This window comes from Rattus norvegicus, chromosome 8 (assembly GCF_036323735.1).
Source record: "Rattus norvegicus strain BN/NHsdMcwi chromosome 8, GRCr8, whole genome shotgun sequence".
Classification (NCBI taxonomy): domain Eukaryota; kingdom Metazoa; phylum Chordata; class Mammalia; order Rodentia; family Muridae; genus Rattus; species Rattus norvegicus.
Window position 1 is genome coordinate 65,345,036 of NC_086026.1, and position 19,124 is coordinate 65,364,159.

General features: G+C 40.9%; 1 protein-coding gene across 1 annotated transcript; it reads left to right on the plus strand.

The window, feature by feature from the left end:
• The first annotated feature begins 211 nt into the window (after positions 1-211).
• Positions 212-17,255, plus strand: Rcn2 (reticulocalbin 2). The gene is made up of 7 exons (NM_017132.2): positions 212-576; positions 935-1,040; positions 3,569-3,765; positions 11,370-11,483; positions 14,544-14,640; positions 15,680-15,822; positions 16,263-17,255. Exons 1-7 carry the CDS (start codon positions 424-426, stop codon positions 16,413-16,415), a joined length of 963 nt encoding a protein of 320 aa, NP_058828.2. The 5' UTR covers positions 212-423; the 3' UTR covers positions 16,416-17,255.
• The last annotated feature ends 1,869 nt before the right edge of the window (positions 17,256-19,124 follow it).

Consider the following 19,124-nt stretch of genomic DNA (forward strand, 5'->3'; position numbering starts at 1 on the left):
AGGAAAAGGCAAAGTGCTGGTGAATTGGGGCTATATTCCCAAGGGTATGGCGGCAGAGGTGAAGGGGCCCGCAGGGGTCTCGCGGCCCCAGCTGCTGGCTTGCCTGCGGATTAGTGGGAGGCAATAACAAGGTCCCGCCCCCAGGGCAGCACGGCCCAATCAGCAACAGGTCTAGCGTTCTGGACCCGCCCCCGCCCCCACGGCCATATAAGGATGGGCCTGGCGGGCCTCAGCAACGCAGTAGTCGCCAGACTTCAGGCTGTGACTGTGGAGCCCCGGCCGTCGCCACCGCAGCCGCTGACGCCCCCCGCTCCCCACATGCAGCGCCGCCCCTCTGTGGCCTCCGGTGAAGCAAGGCTGCCAAGCCCGGGCTCCGCCTGCCTCCCTCCTCGCGGCTTTCCGCGTCCTCGGCGGGCGGGCGCGATGCGGCTGGGCCCAAGGCCCGCGGTGCTGGGGCTGCTGCTGCTGCTGCTGCTGTACGCCGCGGTGGCCGGCGCCAGCAAGGCGGAGGAGCTGCATTACCCGCAGGGCGAGCACCGGGCGGACTACGACCGCGAAACGCTGCTAGGTGTCCAGGTGAGGATGCCTGGCTGGGCTCCGCATCGCAACGGGCTTTGTCCTGTGACAAAGCGGGACGACCAGGAGAGGCCTTAGCTGGAGCGGCCTGACAATGGGGGCCGGGCGGGGCTCCGCTTGCGCCCTGGGAGACCCTGAGGCCTGTAAAACTGTTGCAGTCCCAGAATTAGATTCTTTCTATTCCTGGAATCAGGGACAGGATCACTTAGAGTGGTAATGGGGGCGTATTGAAGAGAAGTGTGGGTCATCCTGAAACCATTGGAGCAAACGAGGCATGTGGTAGCTCTATTTCCCTCCACCATTAGGCCCCACTGATTGTAATGCTTGATTCTCCTGTGTGTGGTTTCCCTCCCCAAAGGAAGACGTCGACGAGTATGTTAAACTTGGCCACGAAGAGCAGCAAAGACGATTGCAGTCGATCATAAAGAAAATTGACTCGGACTCTGATGGCTTTCTCACTGAAAGTAAGGACTGTCTTGCACCACCACCAATGGAGAAAGCCCTTTGTAGAGATTAATGTACATTTTAAAACTGTTGTCTGTTGAATTCTAGTGGATTGCTAGTGTTCCAACAAGCTAAAAGTACTATGATATGGAAAATAGGTCTTATACCTGGAAGATGGGCTACCAGTAAAATCAGTGCTTTCTCCAATGGTATGTAAGCATTACTGGCCATGAGAGGATAAGTTTGCCAGTCATACCTTCCTCACATCACTTTTCTCATTGTCCGTAGTATGGTTCATTTTAGAGACATTTGCCCAAACCCTTCTTAGCAGGTCACATGATGATACAGTGCTTCTTTGGTATATAGAATTTTAAGAATCTGCCTTTATTGGTTTATTATAACAATGAGCAAATAGAAAACACCCTATCACGTGTAAATTATATTGCAGCATTAGAAAACATGCTGGTGCTGATGGGGGCTTAGACTAGCTTATCCGCCTCTTCACAGAGATGGAGAGTCAGGTACAGAAGGGGAATTCAGCTCTCAGTCTTAATTCAGTTTTTTGATGTTCTTCATTCAAAGCAAACAACAAAAGAGTGCTCTTAGGTATGTTCTTAGGCAGAAATGGAATGTACAAAGTATAAAAGAATGCTCGGAATAAATTGCTCGTAATTTCCCCCTCCCTGTTTGACTCAGGTGAGTCTTGAATCTATCAGTATTCTACCTTTAATATCAGGTATTCCTGGTTGATCCTTCGAAGGTTCAGAAATTTGTCATTGTGACAACAACCTGCTTGTGGTATCTCTCCTTTAAATGTTGTTCAGCCTCTGGATAGTGAAGTTACAGAAGAGGGAAATGCAGCGTATGCTGTTAATAAATAGTCACATTGGTGCCCACAGGTTTGTTCCCGTTAACCCATGATGGAACCTCTAAACTACTAGGACATACGTCTGTCTTTTTACAAATGGAGTTGATCTGGAAGACTTTAGTACCTGTTGGGATCTAGACTTGCTTAAATAGTCTGATCTTCATTTTATAGTTAAAGAGCTTGGGAGGTAGACTATCATTTAGGGCCTAGCTGCAATCTGAGGCTGTGCTGCTGGTCCCTGTTACATTCTGTTTTCTACTGTGTGCCACTAACGTAAAAGAAAGACTTGCCATGCTTCAGGAAACACAAGTCTCTTGAGGACCCTTAAGAGAACTTTACTGGGGGTTGGGGATTTAGCTCAGTGGTAGAGCGCTTGCCTAGGAAGCGCAAGGCCCTGGGTTCGGTCCCCAGCTCCGGGGGGAAAAAAAAAAAAAAAAGAACCAGAAAAAAAAAAAAAAAAGAGAACTTTACTGATTTGAGTTTTGAGGGCCAAGGCTGGGAGTCTAAAGCTGGGTCCAAAGGCCCTGAGGCAAACTTAAACCAAGGAGTGAAGACCAGCTTGGGCAAACAGGGAGAGTCCCACAACCTTAAGAGTAGTAGAAGCTCTTAAGTGGTAACAAAACACCTTCGTTAAAGCTCCGAAGCTGAAAACAGTTGGGGATCTGTAGGCTCTCAGCTATGAAACCTTGGGCCTTTCTGAACCTCAGTTTTATTAACTGAAATAATGATGATTAGAAGTTGGTTCAGTGGATGGTTGCATAATAAATATTAGGGTTTTGGAGTCAGGGTAGAAATCATCTGCGCATGTCTATATACCTGAGCCCTAATGAGCTGGCAGAGAAGCAGCAGTCTTTAACCCTAGTAGTGCATTACCTCTAAACCAAGTGCTATATACTCATGTTCCTCTTGTGAATAGTCGTTGTAACCACCTCACCTATTTTCAATTATTACCTATTACCTATGCAGTGTAGTAATTGCTTCTATGAAGAAATCGTTAATCTGAAAAGGGGCATTTGAAATTTTTGAACTTGTACCTAATTCTGGCAGTTATACAAAGCAGAAATTATCATTACTAGTTTGTTAAAATTTTTTCCACATACTATGATGCTTAAATAAACTATACCAGAGTAGCATTTCTCTGCCTTCAGGGGCTTGACTACTGTTCACAATTTAAACCATGTCTACTAACATATCTTGATTAAGGTGTGATGGGCCCAACTGAAATCAGTCCCAACACTTAGAAGGCAGAGGCAGGAGATTTATGAGTTTGAGGCTAATCTAGTCTACGTAGTAAGTTCTAGGCCAATCCAGGTACATAGCAAGACCTTGTCTCAAAAAAAAAAAAAAAAAAAGACATAAAAAGAAAAAGCATCACATATATATTTATATATATGCACATACATATTTTTATTCAACTCATAAGTTAAAGAAAAATTTAAACCTTTTATAAATAATTTTTTCTAGAGCATAGTGAGATAAATAGGCATTCAAATAGAGTCACGATAATTCCGACATCCTTGGACTCCGCAAGCTCTCCCCACCTCCTTATTTCTGTCAGTACTATTAGGCCAGTTTTCAGGTTTTTCAAGCACTGAAGTTACTTTTTCAAAACACAGTTAGAAATCTCCACTCAGATGGGAATTCTTGTGAACATTCTTGTGTTCTGGGAAATTGTCGTAGATGAACTCAGTCAGTGGATTCAGATGTCGTTTAAGCATTATGCCATGCAAGAAGCCAAGCAGCAGTTTGTGGAGTATGACAAGAACAGCGACGGCACTGTGACGTGGGATGAGTACAACGTCCAGATGTATGACCGCGTGATTGACTTTGACGAGAACACTGCTCTGGATGACACCGAGGAGGAGTCCTTTAGGCAGGTGGGTCCACGCTGCCCCTTCTGCACGTCCTTCTCTTTACCCTCCTGTCCAGTGAACACAAGCTGACCTGAGGTCCTAGACTGCTGCTGGTCATTGTCCCCAGTCCCACCCCAGTGGGGTTTCAGTGGTTTCCTTTCAGCCAGCTGTAGGACTCTTAACTCCAGACCTCAGGTATCCCTGCATCTGTCTCCCTTTTCACTAATTTGTCCACATTTCCAGAGTTGTTCCCTAAGTGCATTTTGGTTATATATATATATATATATATATATATATATATATATCAGCGTTTAAAATAACTTAGCAATCAGCTTAATATATTTACATTTTTTGGAATAATTCCATCCTTTAAAAATGAAATAAAGGGCTGGAGAGATGGCTCAGGGGTTAAGAGCACTGACTGCTCTTCCAGAGGTCCTGAGTTCAATTCCCAGCAACCACATGGTGGCTCACAACCATCTGTAATGAGATCTGATGCCCTCTTCTGGCCTGCAGTCACATATGCAGGCAGAATGCTGTACATAAAATAAATAAATAAATCTTTTAAAAAAATGAAATAAAAATGTAATTGTAGCAAAATAACTATAACATTTTTCATTATTTCTTTTTGTTGTGTATATTCCTGTTAGGGCACTTGTTGGGGTCAGAGAGCATCCTTGGGTATCAGTCTTCACCTTCCACCATGTTTGAGACAGTTTCTTGTTCACTGCGTATTCCATGGTAGCTGACTCTTGAGTGTCTCAAGTTGCACTGTGCAGTAAAGAGTGCTCTGATCACAGAGCATATCCTGCTTTACATGGGTGCTAGGGAACTGAACCCAGGTCCCATGTGTGAGCAAGCCCTTTACCCACTGAGCCATCACCTCTTACATTTACCATTTTACTTTTTTTTTTTCTTAATGTTATTGAACCCAGGGCTTTGTGTGTGGTAGATAAGCACTTCCATTAGGAGCTTCTTCCCAGCCCCCTTCAACCATTTGAAAGGGTTTTCAATAGTGCTGTGTTCATCTTGTTGTTCAGCCAGTTGGTCAAACTCTGTATTTGGCAGAAGCGAATTCTGTACCCATTGTACCCATTAAACAATAACAATAACTTGATGTTTCTACTCCCACGGTTCTACCATCTATAAATTCACCTATTCCAGGTGCTTCATGTAAGGAAAGTCACATTTGTCCTTTTTATGACTACTTTACTTAACATAATGTCCTCAAAGTTTATTCATGTGTTAGCTAGCGTATGTCCTTTCTCTGCCCAGAAAGGACGTATTCTAAAGAGACCAGATATCTTCCGGGCAGTGGTAGCTCACACCTTTAATCCTAGCACTCGGGAGGGTTACACAGAGAAAGTCTGTGTAGAAAACAACAGCAGCAACAACAACAAAAAAACCGAAAAGACCAAATATTCTAGTGGGTGGGTGGGTGGGGACGTATGTCTATCTGCCACGTTTTGTTTGTCTTCTTGGATTCTTTTTTATTATTCTTTGAAATTCTCATACACTTAAACAGTGTGTTTTGACTTTCACCTATCTTTACCTTCTTCCCAACTTCATACCCTCTTTTTTTTTTTTAATCCTGTAACAAGTGTGGTATACAAGTCTCTCTTTTAGATCCTGCTTTTGATTATCTTGGGTACATTCCCTGAAGTGAGATTATCGGATGGCCTCTGTGTTTAGTTTTCGGAAGGCACTGCAGTGTAGTTTCCCATAGTGCTGTGTTACTTACAATGACTCATTTCTGAAGATCCAGGAGAGAGTCTGTTGAGTGTTGAGTTTGAATTTTGTTTAAGCAAATATGCAGCTTAAACAGAAATAAGAACTTTTTTGTTTTTGTTTTCAGGACAGGTGTTTTCTGTATAGTCCTAGCTGTCCTGGAACTCACTCTATAGACCAGGCTGGCCTCAAACTCAAGATCACCTGCCTTTGCCTCCCAAGTGCTGCAATCAAAGGGCTGCCCCCACTGACGTGTGAGAAGAGTTATTTTTATTAGTTTCCAGGCAGAACTTTACAAGACTTCTAGGAAGTCTATTAAAACAAAAATATATCAATATAAATGACTATATGCTTGAGAAATTAATATTTCAAAAGGATTTTTTGATGTAAAAAAGAATAAAAATAAAAACAAATGCCTTATAAATGATATGTCCCAGAACAAGTTGAGGTACTTGGAAATCATTTGAGCCTTTCTGCTTCATTTGCATATGTACCTCTTAATTTTATAATGGTCACCATTTTTCACTAATACAGTATTTATTTTAGAATTGCGCTGCTAGGTGAACTGTATAAGCTGTTACTAATTCCAGCTTACTTATATGCTAATGATTAGGTTGTGCTTGGTTTTTTGGGACTTCTTACTGTGTGGCTTTGGCTGTCCCAGAACTCCCCATGGAGACCACTCTTCCTCAAACTCCGAGAGATCCACCTCCCTCTGCCTTCGAGTGCTGGGATTAAGGAGTGTACTAGCACTTCTGACCTAATAATTATTCTGTCCATGTGTCACCAGTGTGCAGGTTAAGGTTCCTAGCCTACGAGCCAGTCTGCCTGGCTTCACATCCAGCCCTACCACTTAACAGTTGCTAAACCTCCCTGGCCTCAATTCCCTCATCTCTAAAAGTGGAATAATCCCCACTGAGGATAACAATGGTGTGGGGAAGCAGTATACGCTAGCAGTCGGAATGCTGAGTAGTTCATTTTTAGTTGAGAGAATATTGTAAAAGAAGCAGTACTTGGGAGGTGGAAGCAAGACTATCTCAGGTTTGAGGCCTGACTGTCTTGGGCCAGTGAGATGGCTCAGTGGGTAATGGTGCTTGCTGCCAAGACTTAGACAAGAGTTTAATCTCCAGGACCCACATGGTGGATGAAGAGAACTGACTATCACAGTTGCTCGATGCCCTCCAAACATGTGCTTTAATGCCCCACACACACAGGTACATAAATAAATAATATTTAAAAAAATGTAGGGGTTGGGGATTTAGCTCAGTGGTAGAGCGCTTGCCTAGGAAGCACAAGGCCCTGGGTTCGGTCCCCAGCTCCAAAAAAAAGAACCAAAAAAAAAAAAAAATGTAATGAAGGGTCGAGAGGTAGCTTAGTTGTTAGGACAACTGGCTGCTCTTTCAGAGTACACAGGTTCAATTCCCAGCACCCACATGGTGGCTTACAGCCTTCTCTAACTCCAGTCCCAGGGCTATGATGTCCTTTTCTGGCCTCTGGACATCAGTCATGTACGTAATATGCTGACATGCACACAAACAAAAAACCCAAACACATGGTTTGTTTTTTAGTTAATGGGGGGGAAAGACCCTGTCTCACAAACAGAAGAAACATGTACAACTCACAGACATTTATATTTAATAAAAGTGTTAGGTATTTGTTTACTACATCAGCTCTAGATTAATTAATTAATTTGTAAGAAGATAAACTTTTTGCTTCCCTTTTCCTTATTTGAATTTTTATTTTCCAGTAGCCTAAAAGGACTGTAGGTCAGTCTTCATCCTGGTTGGTGCTCATGAGATCTGGTGAGCACCGTTAGTTCTGCAGCTCTGCTAAACCCATGATATGCTGCCATGACCTTCCTGCCAGGGAAGGGCAGAGACATTAAATACAGTATTTTAAAATTACTAGTTAGGGTGTGATTTCCTGCCTGTTTCCTACCTTCATTCCTCTCTAACTTTTTACCACTCCAAAGAATTACTTTTCCACTAAAAAAAGTATATTTCCATGTGTACAAGCACATGCATACTTGAGCACATACAGATGTGTTTCTGTAGTCTTGGGAAGGAATTTTATATAAGACACGATGGTGTTGACATTAAGGTCTTTATTTTGAAGGATATATACATATTTATAGAAAATACAAATGATCCTTTTTTTTTAAAGATGTCTTATTCCAATGTTGTTTTCCTTACCAAGTACTCAGTACATGTTGCTCTAAGACTGTCTTTTAAGAATGAGCTGGGGTCTGGGGAAATGACTCAGAATTTAGAGCATTTACTGCTTTTTCAGAGGACTTGGTGTGGGTTCCCAGCGTCCACAAAGCTTTGTAACTCCAGTTCCAAGTGATTGGGTGGCGTATTCTGGCCTCTGAGGGCTCCATCCCTAATATACTACACATAAATTCATGTAAGCACAGACACACATACCTAAAAATAAATATATGTTAATAAATGCATGTTTTTAAAGAATTCATTAAGTGAATCTGTGTCCAAACAGTAATGCAGTAGCCCAAAGCGAGCTCACCAACAGGAATCTTATTGGCCATTATTGGACTAGGAATAGCACTGTCTTTTTGCTGTTGTAGTCATATTTTTCAAAAGAATTTGATGACTTATAACTTTCAAAAATTGGTATAGAATGTAAAGATAAACCCAGAGAAAATGTGCAATAGTCTCCAAAATATATAGTCTGGGTGCATGACTTAAAGTTTTCTGTGTTGAAAGCTAGTAGAAAACTAAGATCATGTCCTGCCTGATTCTTATCTGTGATGAGCTGCCATTTAAAGAACATAGACAATGTAAAGTGAGTCCCTCTTTCCTGTGAGATGTCTGGAGAGTTTTTCTGAGTAGTGTGAGGAACACAAGTTCATAGTTTAAGCAGGACAATTGAAGATTGGAGAGCAACCTGTCAAAGTTCAGAATTCTACTGCTGAATACAGGCATATGCATCATTTATTCATATAAGATAATTATTGTATGCTTAATGTTAAGACCTAGAATTTTATCCTAGGATCACAAATTATATATTTCCTCATGTAAAATAACAATTGTTTACCCCAAAAATTGAAGTTTTGTTCTTTATAAATTTCTGTATAAAAAGAAATGATTAAATATGGTTTTCTTATGACAGTAGTTTGTCCTCACGTACGGTGGTTCTCAAGCTTCCTTTTTTTTTTTTTTTTTGGTTCTTTTTTTTTTTTTTTTGGTTCTTTTTTTTTTTTTTTTTTTTTGGTTCTTTTTTTTCGGAGCTGGGGACCGAACCCAGGGCCTTGTGCTTCCTAGGTAAGCGCTCTACCGCTGAGCTAAATCCCCAGCCCTGGTTCTCAAGCTTCCTAATGCAACCCTTTAATACAGTTCCGCATGTTGTGGTGACCCTAACCGTAAAATTATCTTGTTGCTGCTTTGTAACTGAAATTATACTACTTTAATGAATTATAGTGTAAATATCTGATATAAGACCCCTGTGAAAGGGTCGTTCAGACCCGAAGGGGTCTCTACCCACAGGTTGAGAATCACTGCTCTAGTAGACTACAAGAAATTTATAAAAAGAAAAGAAGGTCGAATTTCAAAACTTTCATTATTGTTTTTTAATTTACAATTCAAAAAATATATATTGACTCACTTAATATGAGGCACTTTTTGATAGACTTAATTTTTTAATATCTTATTTATGGGCATGGGTGTTTTGCTTGCATGTATGTCTGTGTGCCTTGTGCATGCCTGGTGTCCTCAGAGGTGAGATGCGGGCATCAGATTCCCTGGAACTGGAGTTACAGAAGAGAGGAGGTGTCCTACCAGTGCTGGGAATCAAACCTTGGTTCTCTACAACAGCCAGTGCCCTTAACCCCTGCGCCTTCTCTCCAGCCTCAAGAGACATAGTCTTAAATGTAGCCCTGTCTGTCCTCAAACTTTTGATCCTCCTGCCTCAGCCTCCCAAATGCTGGGATTATAAGTAATGTGGCACCATGCCCAGCAGTATGCACTGTTACTTAATTGGAACCAAATGGCCACGAAATATGACCCTCCCCCAAACTGTTGGCCTTTTCTTCTCCTTCCTCTGCTTTCTCCTTCCCTACCTCTCTCTGCTTGTTGAAAGAGAGCTTTTCTTTCCATAGGCAAATTTGGCTGAAGTTAGCTCACTCTGCTAAAACATTTTTTCCCTCTAAATTGAAGGGTTCTTTCATAAGGAAATCTAAACAGATGGTATTTTAAACAGTGATTTATTCAGAAAGACTTATTGGTTCTAAACACAGGATTTCAAATTCTTGTTTATCTACTTCTCCCTGTGTTAACCCTGACCGTTAAATGTAAATTACTTGATCTAAAATATTTAAAGTTATGAAACAGCTATAAATGCAGAAAGTTATAAATGCAGCTATCAGAATCAGTTTTTTAAACTTTTATAATTGAGAGAATATGGCTGGCTTGTGGAGTTTAGATGTTTGAAAACCAAATTCTTTAGGGGAGGCAGGAGCCTCTCCACTGGGCGTCAGGAAAATACTTATGTTGAAGTAAATAACTGCTGACTAAGCTATTTTTAAAAAATTAACGGGGTTGGGGATTTAGCTCAGCGGTAGAGCGCTTGCCTAGCGAGCGCAAGGCCCTGGATTCGGTCCCCAGCTCCAAAAAAAAGAAAAAAGAAAAAAAAAAAGAAAGAAAAAAATTAACAATGGTGGAACACATAGATTAAAAAATGCTTAAAACCTTGTAATTATGTTTTAAAAGAGAAAGTTTACTCTATGCAAGTTCTTTAGAGCAGAAGGCTGTTCCCAGAAATATTAAAAATTGAAAGTATGTAGGTTGGTTAGCAACAGCACACTGACAGCATTCAAAGCTGGTGGTCACCGAATCATCCTTGAACGTTTTATTAAAAGTACCCTTAAGCTGGATAATTTCTGTACTTGAACACATTTTTAAAAGGACATTTTAAAAAATGCTTATTTAACTTCCAGAATGAGGCCCTTTAATTAAAGTTTTGGACTATTTCTAAACATAATTAATTAGCAGAATGAAGAGCCTCCATACATGGTATCAGAAATAAGATGAGTTTCTCAAAATAAGGGACCATTTTGCTAAAACATGTTAACTTATTTTTGTGTGTTTGTTCATGTTTTTGTTTCTTGTTTTTGGGGTTGGGGGTTTAATTTGTTTTTGAAACAGAGTCTTTATGATATGTAACCCTACCTAGCCTGGATCTCAGGGGCTGGCATTGAATCTGTAGAGATCCACATGCCTCAGCCCCTCAAATGATGTTAACGTAGTTTTGAAAAATCATGTAGAGGACAAGAATCAATTTTTAAAAAACTCTACCAAAATATAATTGGTCTCATGTTTATTGTTTTGGAAGCATTCTAAACTTGCTGGGCTGAACTAAATACCTGTGGCTTTTATTAAACCGTGTGATCTCCGTTATTCTGTTAACAGTCTAGTAATTTATTGTTTTAGGGTTTGTTTGATTCTTTGTTTTGAGATAGGATCTGGCTTTTTAGCACAGACTGGCCTCAGAGTCCTGGTCCTCCTGCCTCAGTATCTGGATGCTAAGATTCTTGGCGTGTGCCACCACCCCTGACTAACACTGCATATAAGCTTCTTAGAGATTTTTATTCCAGTTTACAGAAGAAGCCAGAGAGGTCAAGCAGTTACCCTGCGTGCACAGTTAGTCAGTGTCTTGCTAGAACCAAGGTCAGGATCTGACTGTGGTGCTTCTGCCTCTGTGTCGCCTTGTGTGGATGTTTGTGATTAGCTCCTCCTACTTTCAGAAGGCTGTTGTAAAGATAAATGAGATAATGTATAAAAATGTGTGTTAAATCTCGTATCATGTGTAATCATCAAAGTGGTTTTTAATGCTGACTTGGTACTGAGTTATCCTTAAATTCGTTCTCTTTTTTTTTTTTTTCAAAGCTCCATCTAAAGGATAAGAAGCGATTTGAAAAAGCTAACCAGGATTCTGGCCCTGGTCTGAATCTTGAAGAGTTTATTGCATTTGAACACCCAGAAGAAGTTGACTATATGACGGTAAGGAACAAGCCTGACAAAATTATTGAGTACTGAAACATATGTGCCAAGTTGTTAAAAACAGCAGAGTGTGGAGACTTCAGATTCAAAATATTCCAGTACTCTTCCCACATAAGAGAGAAGGGCTAAGAGAGGCTTCTGGGGATGGCCAGATGGAGGGTGAGGGAGAAAAGGATGCTGCTTTTCATGTGTGCACATGCAGCAGTCCTTCTGTGGCTGTCTCCTTGGTGAGAGCCATCGAGGCCTTCCTTCCACCCTTTGTAGTTTTCAGGCAGACCTTGTTCTGTCATCTGAGCTCTCATGCTTTTTAGCCTCACTGACGAGAACTTTTGGTCTGAAGAGTGGATTCATTCTGATTGGTTTCTATAGGGTGGGAGTGGTGTTGAGATACTCTGCAATGTTACACATAGTAAGTCCTCTCATCCCCTGAGAACCTGAAGAACTGGTCTAGGACTGCATTCAGTAGCCTGCACAGGATGCAGGCATCAGCACCATGAGTAAGTGATGGGTCAGCTCTTTGACCCTGAACAGTTGGACTCTAGTTTAATTATTCTAACACTGGTTGAGCCCTGTTTTAGCAAGCTTCTTAAGAAGCCTTACTTCCCACCACATAATAAGACAACTTTAATGACAGTACATGTATACTGAGGTCTGCTGTACGGCATAAGCCTCCAGCTGTGTGGTTTATTTCCTGGGTTTTTTTATGGAGGGAGGTGTAGCTTTTGTTGAGTAGGCAATGACCAGAATCTGCTGTCTTGAATAACAAGCAGGCACATCTTTCTCCATAGCTCAGTGGCAAGGCTGTGCCATTAGTGCCACTTTGCTTGTCATTGTGAAGTTTCTAATTTCTCACTCGGCACAAAGGACATGACCTAGTTTAAGACCAGTGCTAGGTGTGATTTCAATGCCAAAGCTAAGCTGGGCCAAGCTAATTGAGCTCTAGAAAAGCAGGCAGAGGATTCTGGACCTTGACTTTTTAGAGAACAAGGAACAGTTGACTGGAGATGGGGAGAGCAATTAAGTCAGAGGCATTATGTAATAGGAGCCTGGCAGGGGGATGGAATAGATTTCATCAACACTTGGAAGACCGTGACTAGCAATGCCAAGCAAGTTGGTTTACAAGGATTAAGAGACAGAGAGGACCCTGAAGTTTTCAGCTTGTGAGAAGTGACAGACACCATACCTTTGACACAGTGGGATGCAGCAGATGATTGTGCTGTCTGTGCTGGGGGAGCTGATGGGGGTACATGAGAGCTTCACTGACTCCTGCTTATTTACCCTGCGTGCTTTTGTACAGCCTTCTCCCCTCTTAAGGGTGTGCTGGATATAGGAAACAGCAGGGATATAGGATCAGTTAAGCGATTTTTATTGTGGATTCAAGTTAGAATGCAGTCTGACAGGTTTGTTCTGTTATATTGTTGTGGTACTGGGAATTGAACATAGGCTTTTGCATATGCTGCTTACCTGGTCCTCATAAATTGTCGGCTAGCCTTGGACTCATTGTATAGTATGGACAGGCCTTGAACTTTCAGTCCCCCTGCTTCAGACTCCCAAGTTGCTGTGATTACAGGCCTGCTCTACCAGGCCTAACTTTGAAATATTTTCATTCATGTAGTTCTAAAAATTCTTTTAAAGTATGGCAGCATTATTAAAATAAATCTATTGTTCCCCAAGGATATTGCTTGAATTCGGGAAATGTCATTTTGATCAGTGATTCTTAACTTTTGTTGTATTACAAACTCCCTTGTCCTGATTTGTAATTTTAAAAAGGATATGATTTATAAATAAATAAACTATAACACTATCCCAGAAGAAATGTATATGGACCCACAACCCAAAATATTAGTTTTATGAGATTCTCATATGCTTTCTCTAAAACTAATCCTTGGATCCCTAACCTCTAATATATGCAAAATGTGTACAACTGGGACAATAGTATTTGTTTCAATGTTGCCTTATACAATTGTAGGTGAAGCCCTTGGATTTGTCTAGATTGGAGATTTGAGACTATATTTATTTTCATTATAGTTCAAATTCTAAAGTTTGGATTGAGAGGCTCAGGGAGCAGCAGGTAGTGAAGACATGAGAGACTAGACAGGGTAGTAATTAAAAGTAAAGCAAAGCTCTGGGGATGAGCCCATCACAGCAGATACAGGAGATGGACCCAAGGAGATGAGTGGCAGGGACTTGGGCAAGGCAGGAGCTGAGAAGTGAGAGCTGAAGGAAAGAACGCTCCACAGTGAAACTGGTGGAAGGTGGTTGCTTGGAGAGAGCTGGATGTGAGTGAGGAACAGGTTAGACTGGAGAATGGACGTAGGCTTAGAGGTAGTAGGGAGACTGAGTTTGGAAATCAAGAGCGGCTGTTTCCATCCTTGGTGCCAAGACCATGTTCTTTGAGTGCCCCTACTGGATTGTAGAGCTAATGAGGTAAAAGGGGGTTAGTCAGAAGTGGCATTCTTTTTTCTTATATACATCTTTAATAAAGATAAATTACTTTTCCTCTTCCCTTTTCTCCCTCTCTCCAACTCTTCGTGCTCTCCATCACTCAGATGGAGAGCTTCTGTCTTTGATGAGTTGTCACACATGCGTATATGTGCATAAGTGCACAGGTACAACCTGCTGAGTGCACTTCCGTTGTTTGTGTGTGTGCTCTCGGGCTGACCTGACCGCTTTGCATTGGAAAGTCGGTTAGGGTGCTCCTCCCTGAAGAGCAGCCATTAGTTTCCTGTAGTTCTTTATCTAGCAGGGACCCCACGAGACTTTCGGAGGTGCCATTCTTGAGAGGGAAGAGAACATACAGAAAGCAGGAGAGCATACTCAGTGCTGAGGGCGTTTATGGGAGTCAGATAGAATTCTGCACAACACAAAAGAATAACAACTTTTAAAATCACTCAATACTTGGATTTTATTCTTATTTCTGAGTTCTGGGATTTAGAAATTGTTTCCTATAAGTGTGAGCAACCAGTGTAATTGTTTATGAAATTTTTCTGCAATGGGATCGGTCAAGGTGGGATTACAGTGTTTGTGACAATGTCTTTTCTTTGAATGAACATGCAATAGGAGTTCGTCATTCAGGAGGCTTTGGAAGAGCATGACAAAAATGGTGATGGGTTTGTTAGTCTGGAAGAATTTCTTGGCGATTACAGGCGGGATCCAAGTAAGTTGCCTGCGGGTGATGGGGAGAGAGTGGGTTGGGATTAAGGGAAGAGCCGAGCTTATTGAGTATGGCAAGGGAGCCAGCTCAGCAGCTCAGCTTAGCTGATGTGTACCTTTCTTGTTTTTATTCCATGTGTGGTTTCAAACGTCTTCCTTCCTTTTCTAGCATAGAAATGCCAATGTCAATTCAAAGAGGAACAAAGGTTGATTTTTAAAACAAAATCCTATGCCATTGCATGTAGGTCTTGAGAAGGGACATAAAATACTATATATTAGAGTGAGAGTGTGTGTGTGTGTGTGTGTGTATGTGTGTGTGTGTGTGTGTGTGTGTGTGTATTAACAATACAGAGTAGATGAAGTAAGTTTGGCTATATAGAGAATCCCCTTTCTCTAAGCTATTGTCCTTTACCACAATTTTTGTTTACAAATTTTTAAAAATGGAGTTTTAAAGTTGTTTTCCTGGTTTGTTGTTGCAAATGAAACTTAAGTAAGACATTGCTGTACAGGACCACGTAAACAGTCACATGGTTTTGCTCTGGACAAAGTGCTGCCTAGCGCATTGGAGACCCCTGGCTGTCAGCCTTAGTACTGCACAAACCAGCATGGTGCACTTCCTGTATGTAATCCTAGTCTATGGAGGCAGGACAATCAAATTCAAAGTTGTCTTCAGCTGCATAGGGAGCTTGAGACTAGTCTGAACTCAGACCCTGTGTCAAAAGAATTGTTTTAATTAAATATTATCACTTAAAAATTAGGAAAGCTGGAAATCGGGATATGTGGTAACACTTAATAAAAGTTCTAACTGGATATGCAACAGTTTTAACTGAATTCTTTTAGCTGGTGTCTTACTTTTGGAAATCTTTGCATATTTGTCCTTATTTCAGGACTTTTCTGCTAAGTAGTTCTGTTTCTTGGGTTTCCTTTTATAGTCAACTTTAAATTCATTTCCTTTATTTTAGAGATATATGAAACTTGTTACTGGTTTCATGTGATAGTCTTATATATTTGTATTTTGTTTTTGTTTTTGTTTTTGTCTTAAGCTGCAAATGAAGACCCAGAATGGATACTTGTTGAAAAGGACAGATTTGTGAATGATTATGACAAAGACAGCGATGGCCGCCTTGATCCCCAAGAGCTGTTGTCCTGGGTGGTGCCCAATAACCAGGGCATTGCCCAAGAGGAAGTAAGTGTCAGAATTCCATGCATACTTTGTGTAACTGGTAGGAAAGGGACCTAGATCCAAAGAAGGAAGAAATGGAATTACTTAAGATGGATACATTATTTTATTTTGAATTAAATGATGAAACTCTCTCATATTATCCCCCAGGGAAGACACGGTCCATAGGATGACAGCTGTGTCATACCTTTGGAGGCTCAAGTGGATGATACCCTGTACTAACCCTGTATTGACCCTGGGTAGAGATGCAGAACTCAGTGTAGATTAAGTTAGAAGAACTTAATGAGAGAAGCAGTGGACAGACTCAATGGCATGTGTGATCACTTTAACACTTGGAAATTGATGCGCTTTTGATGGACCTAAGTGATTCTGACAAAGTACACTAACATGAGTATTTTACTTACGAAGACTTATTCTGGACACCTTTGGTTTGGTTTGTTTTAAAGGCTCTTCATCTGATTGATGAGATGGATTTGAATAGTGACAAAAAGCTCTCGGAAGAAGAGATTCTGGAAAACCAAGACTTGTTTCTCACCAGCGAAGCCACGGATTATGGCAGACAGCTCCACGATGACTATTTCTATCACGATGAGCTTTAAAGCAGGAAGGGCCTTTTGTAGTTTGCTACCAGCTTTACATTTATGATAAAATATGGATGTTGTGTTTTACACTCCTAAGTCTTACCACATCAGATGACCTAAACATAGATTATAACTTTTGGCCTTTTAGAAGAAAAACAAGAACTTGTCATTTATTTCAAGACGTATTGAAGGAGTAAACATTGATATTGTGCCATATGACCACACAGTCTCTCCTAAGTACTCCATCTATGTAGTGCTGTGTTGTGGAATGTTTGAGCCCTGTTTCCATACTTGAAGACATGGAGGACTTTAAACATGTCTGAACAATAGTATTTAAGTAGCACGTGATGAAGCTGTCAGTTTTCGTTCTTGTACTCGTAGACTTCCTTTTGAAACTGACGAAGGACAGTGTGTTTAGCTTTAGTGTTATATCTTAAAACCTTTAAAGGAACCTTCAGAAGGACTTAAACCTCACATAGATGTCGAGAAGTTCTACTTAATTTTAAAATGGTTTCTAAAAAGGGTTTTGTTGTATGAAATAGAACTTTATATTTTTGCATATGTATAAATAGTAATTATATTTAATGTATAACAATAGCATTATGGTGAGTGGGAATTGACATTGTCCAGAACTCTTCAATTTTGATTGATTAAAAATAAACTGTCCTATCTTTTTATATGTTTGGGTTTTTTTTAATTTTTCCAGATAAATCTTAAATTCAGCATGGGTTTCATTATATTCAACATTATTCATTCCTTTATTAGGTAGTGAATGTTCTTGAGATTGTTAATTATTATTGGTACATAGTCTTACTTGCCTTTTTTTTTTTAAATAAAAAGAATTATGCTATAATTGAATGTGCACCTGAGACATTTTCAATTGTTTTTGTGTTGAGTGTGAATTTGCATTTTGGTGCTAAAAAAAATATTGTTTTTGTTTTGTTTGAGATGCTAGGGACCAACCCCAGCCTCTGGCATTCTAGAGAAATGTACTGCTACTGTTGCAAACCCTCTAGCCCCAGACTAATCGTAAGCATTATGGAAGCTGAGACTCGCCTCAGGGCGCACTTGTCCACACCCAGACAATCGGATTTATTTGCTAGAGTGGAGGAAAGTAGGTGAGAAGTTAATTGTTTGGGCTTGTGACTTACAGATAGTTTTTTTCTTTGCCTTGCATTCCTTTCATGTATGGGTGGGAAGTCAGTTGAGAATTTGTTGATTAATTTTCTGGTTACCATTCAGATAACACACACTGTAGCTCACCAAGCCCTGTGAGTATTTGGGAGGACACCCCTCACCCCAGCTCTCTTTTGACAGAGCTGACTGCCTGCTACTGCCCTGCCTTTGCTGATGTCAGATGTAGATGCAAACTAAAGCCAGCATCAACGATAGCTGTGTTCCCCTAGTAGCTGAGGTTTCACTTCAGCCCACAGCATCACGCAGCTCTAGCAGTCTAAGAATTGAGTCACTGTCATCACTCGTCTGTCACTGGTCAGCCTCACTGACATTGTTTACGATAGCTGCTATGGTTATCAGGATGTTAACTGGGTTTTTTGTAGTAGATTCTAAAGCCATGTCACACACATTAGACTATCATACACACACACATTAGACTATCATACACAGATTCCGCTTCAGTCCTTAGCAGAAATGCTTTCACTGCATTATTAACATCATCCATTCAACATGGATATACAGATACAAAAACTTTTGGTGATTGATAGGGTTTACCAATATCTGTACTGTTCTCCTTAGCCTAAAGAAAACTGGTTTGTAGCTCTCTTACGTGGGCAGTGGCTCAAACCAGTTAAGTATAGTAGTCATTGTCACTCCCTGACTAAGCAGGGAGATCGTTTTCCTGTACAGGCACTATGGAGGCTCAGTGGAAATCCTAGCACCACAGAGTCAAACGTCCTTGATTGCTTAGTGGCCACATGGAGAACAAATGGACCCATGGTGGACATAAGCCTTTTGATATACATGGTTTTAGTTACGCTAGACTAGAGATTTGGAGATGTTTGCTGGTTTTGAACCACAGTAGGACTCAGCTCATCCTAAGTGAAGATTAGCATTCTATAGGCATTTAAGCAAAAAGGATCTACTAAAAATAGGATCTTTCTTTGTTTCTTTTTATTTTTTGAGAGAGTTTACACCAGGTGGGCCTTGAACTTGTCCTCTTGCTTCCCCGTGCAGTTACACAGCTGTGTAGCATATATCATGGGAATAGCTTCATCGTCCTTAAAGATGGCGCTGCAGTGGGGTGTAGCAGCACAACCTGTGACCCTGCTCTGCAGAGGCAGGATGTAGTCCAGCCGGTGGGGTGCTTGCCCAGTATACACAAAGCATCAGGTTTGATTGTAGCACTGCATAAGATTGGGGGGTAGAGGTGAGAGGATCAGAAATTCAGTTTTTATACTCACTGTATAGACAGTTCCAGGCCAGTTCCAGTAAGAGGGCTACATGAGACTCTCTCTTAAAAACAAAAAAAGAGGTAGAAGCTGCAACTGGGATTCATAGAATCGTTATGAAGTAGTTGAAAGGGATTTTTAGGTCTTATATGCAGCCATGGCTGCCCTGGAACTTGCTATATAGACACACTGTCCTTTAACTGGGGTGATCCTTTGCTTCTCCTGACTGTTGACATTACAGGTGTGCAACACTGTATCCAGCTTCTCACAGCTTTTAATTTTACTTTTGCTGGTCTTTAAAAAGTAATCTGCTTTTGTT

What these genes read in the sequence shown, in the direction of transcription:
- Rcn2 (NM_017132.2), top strand. Translation starts at nt 424, where the DNA reads ATGCGGCTGGGCCCAAGGCCCGCGGTGCTGGGGCTGCTGCTGCTGCTG. An exon ending in TGATGGCTTTCTCACTGAAA is followed by an intron (nt 1,041 to 3,568) that starts GTAAGGACTGTC and finishes AAATTGTCGTAG; the next exon opens with ATGAACTCAGTCAGTGGATT. An exon ending in AGGGCATTGCCCAAGAGGAA is followed by an intron (nt 15,823 to 16,262) that starts GTAAGTGTCAGA and finishes TTTGTTTTAAAG; the next exon opens with GCTCTTCATCTGATTGATGA.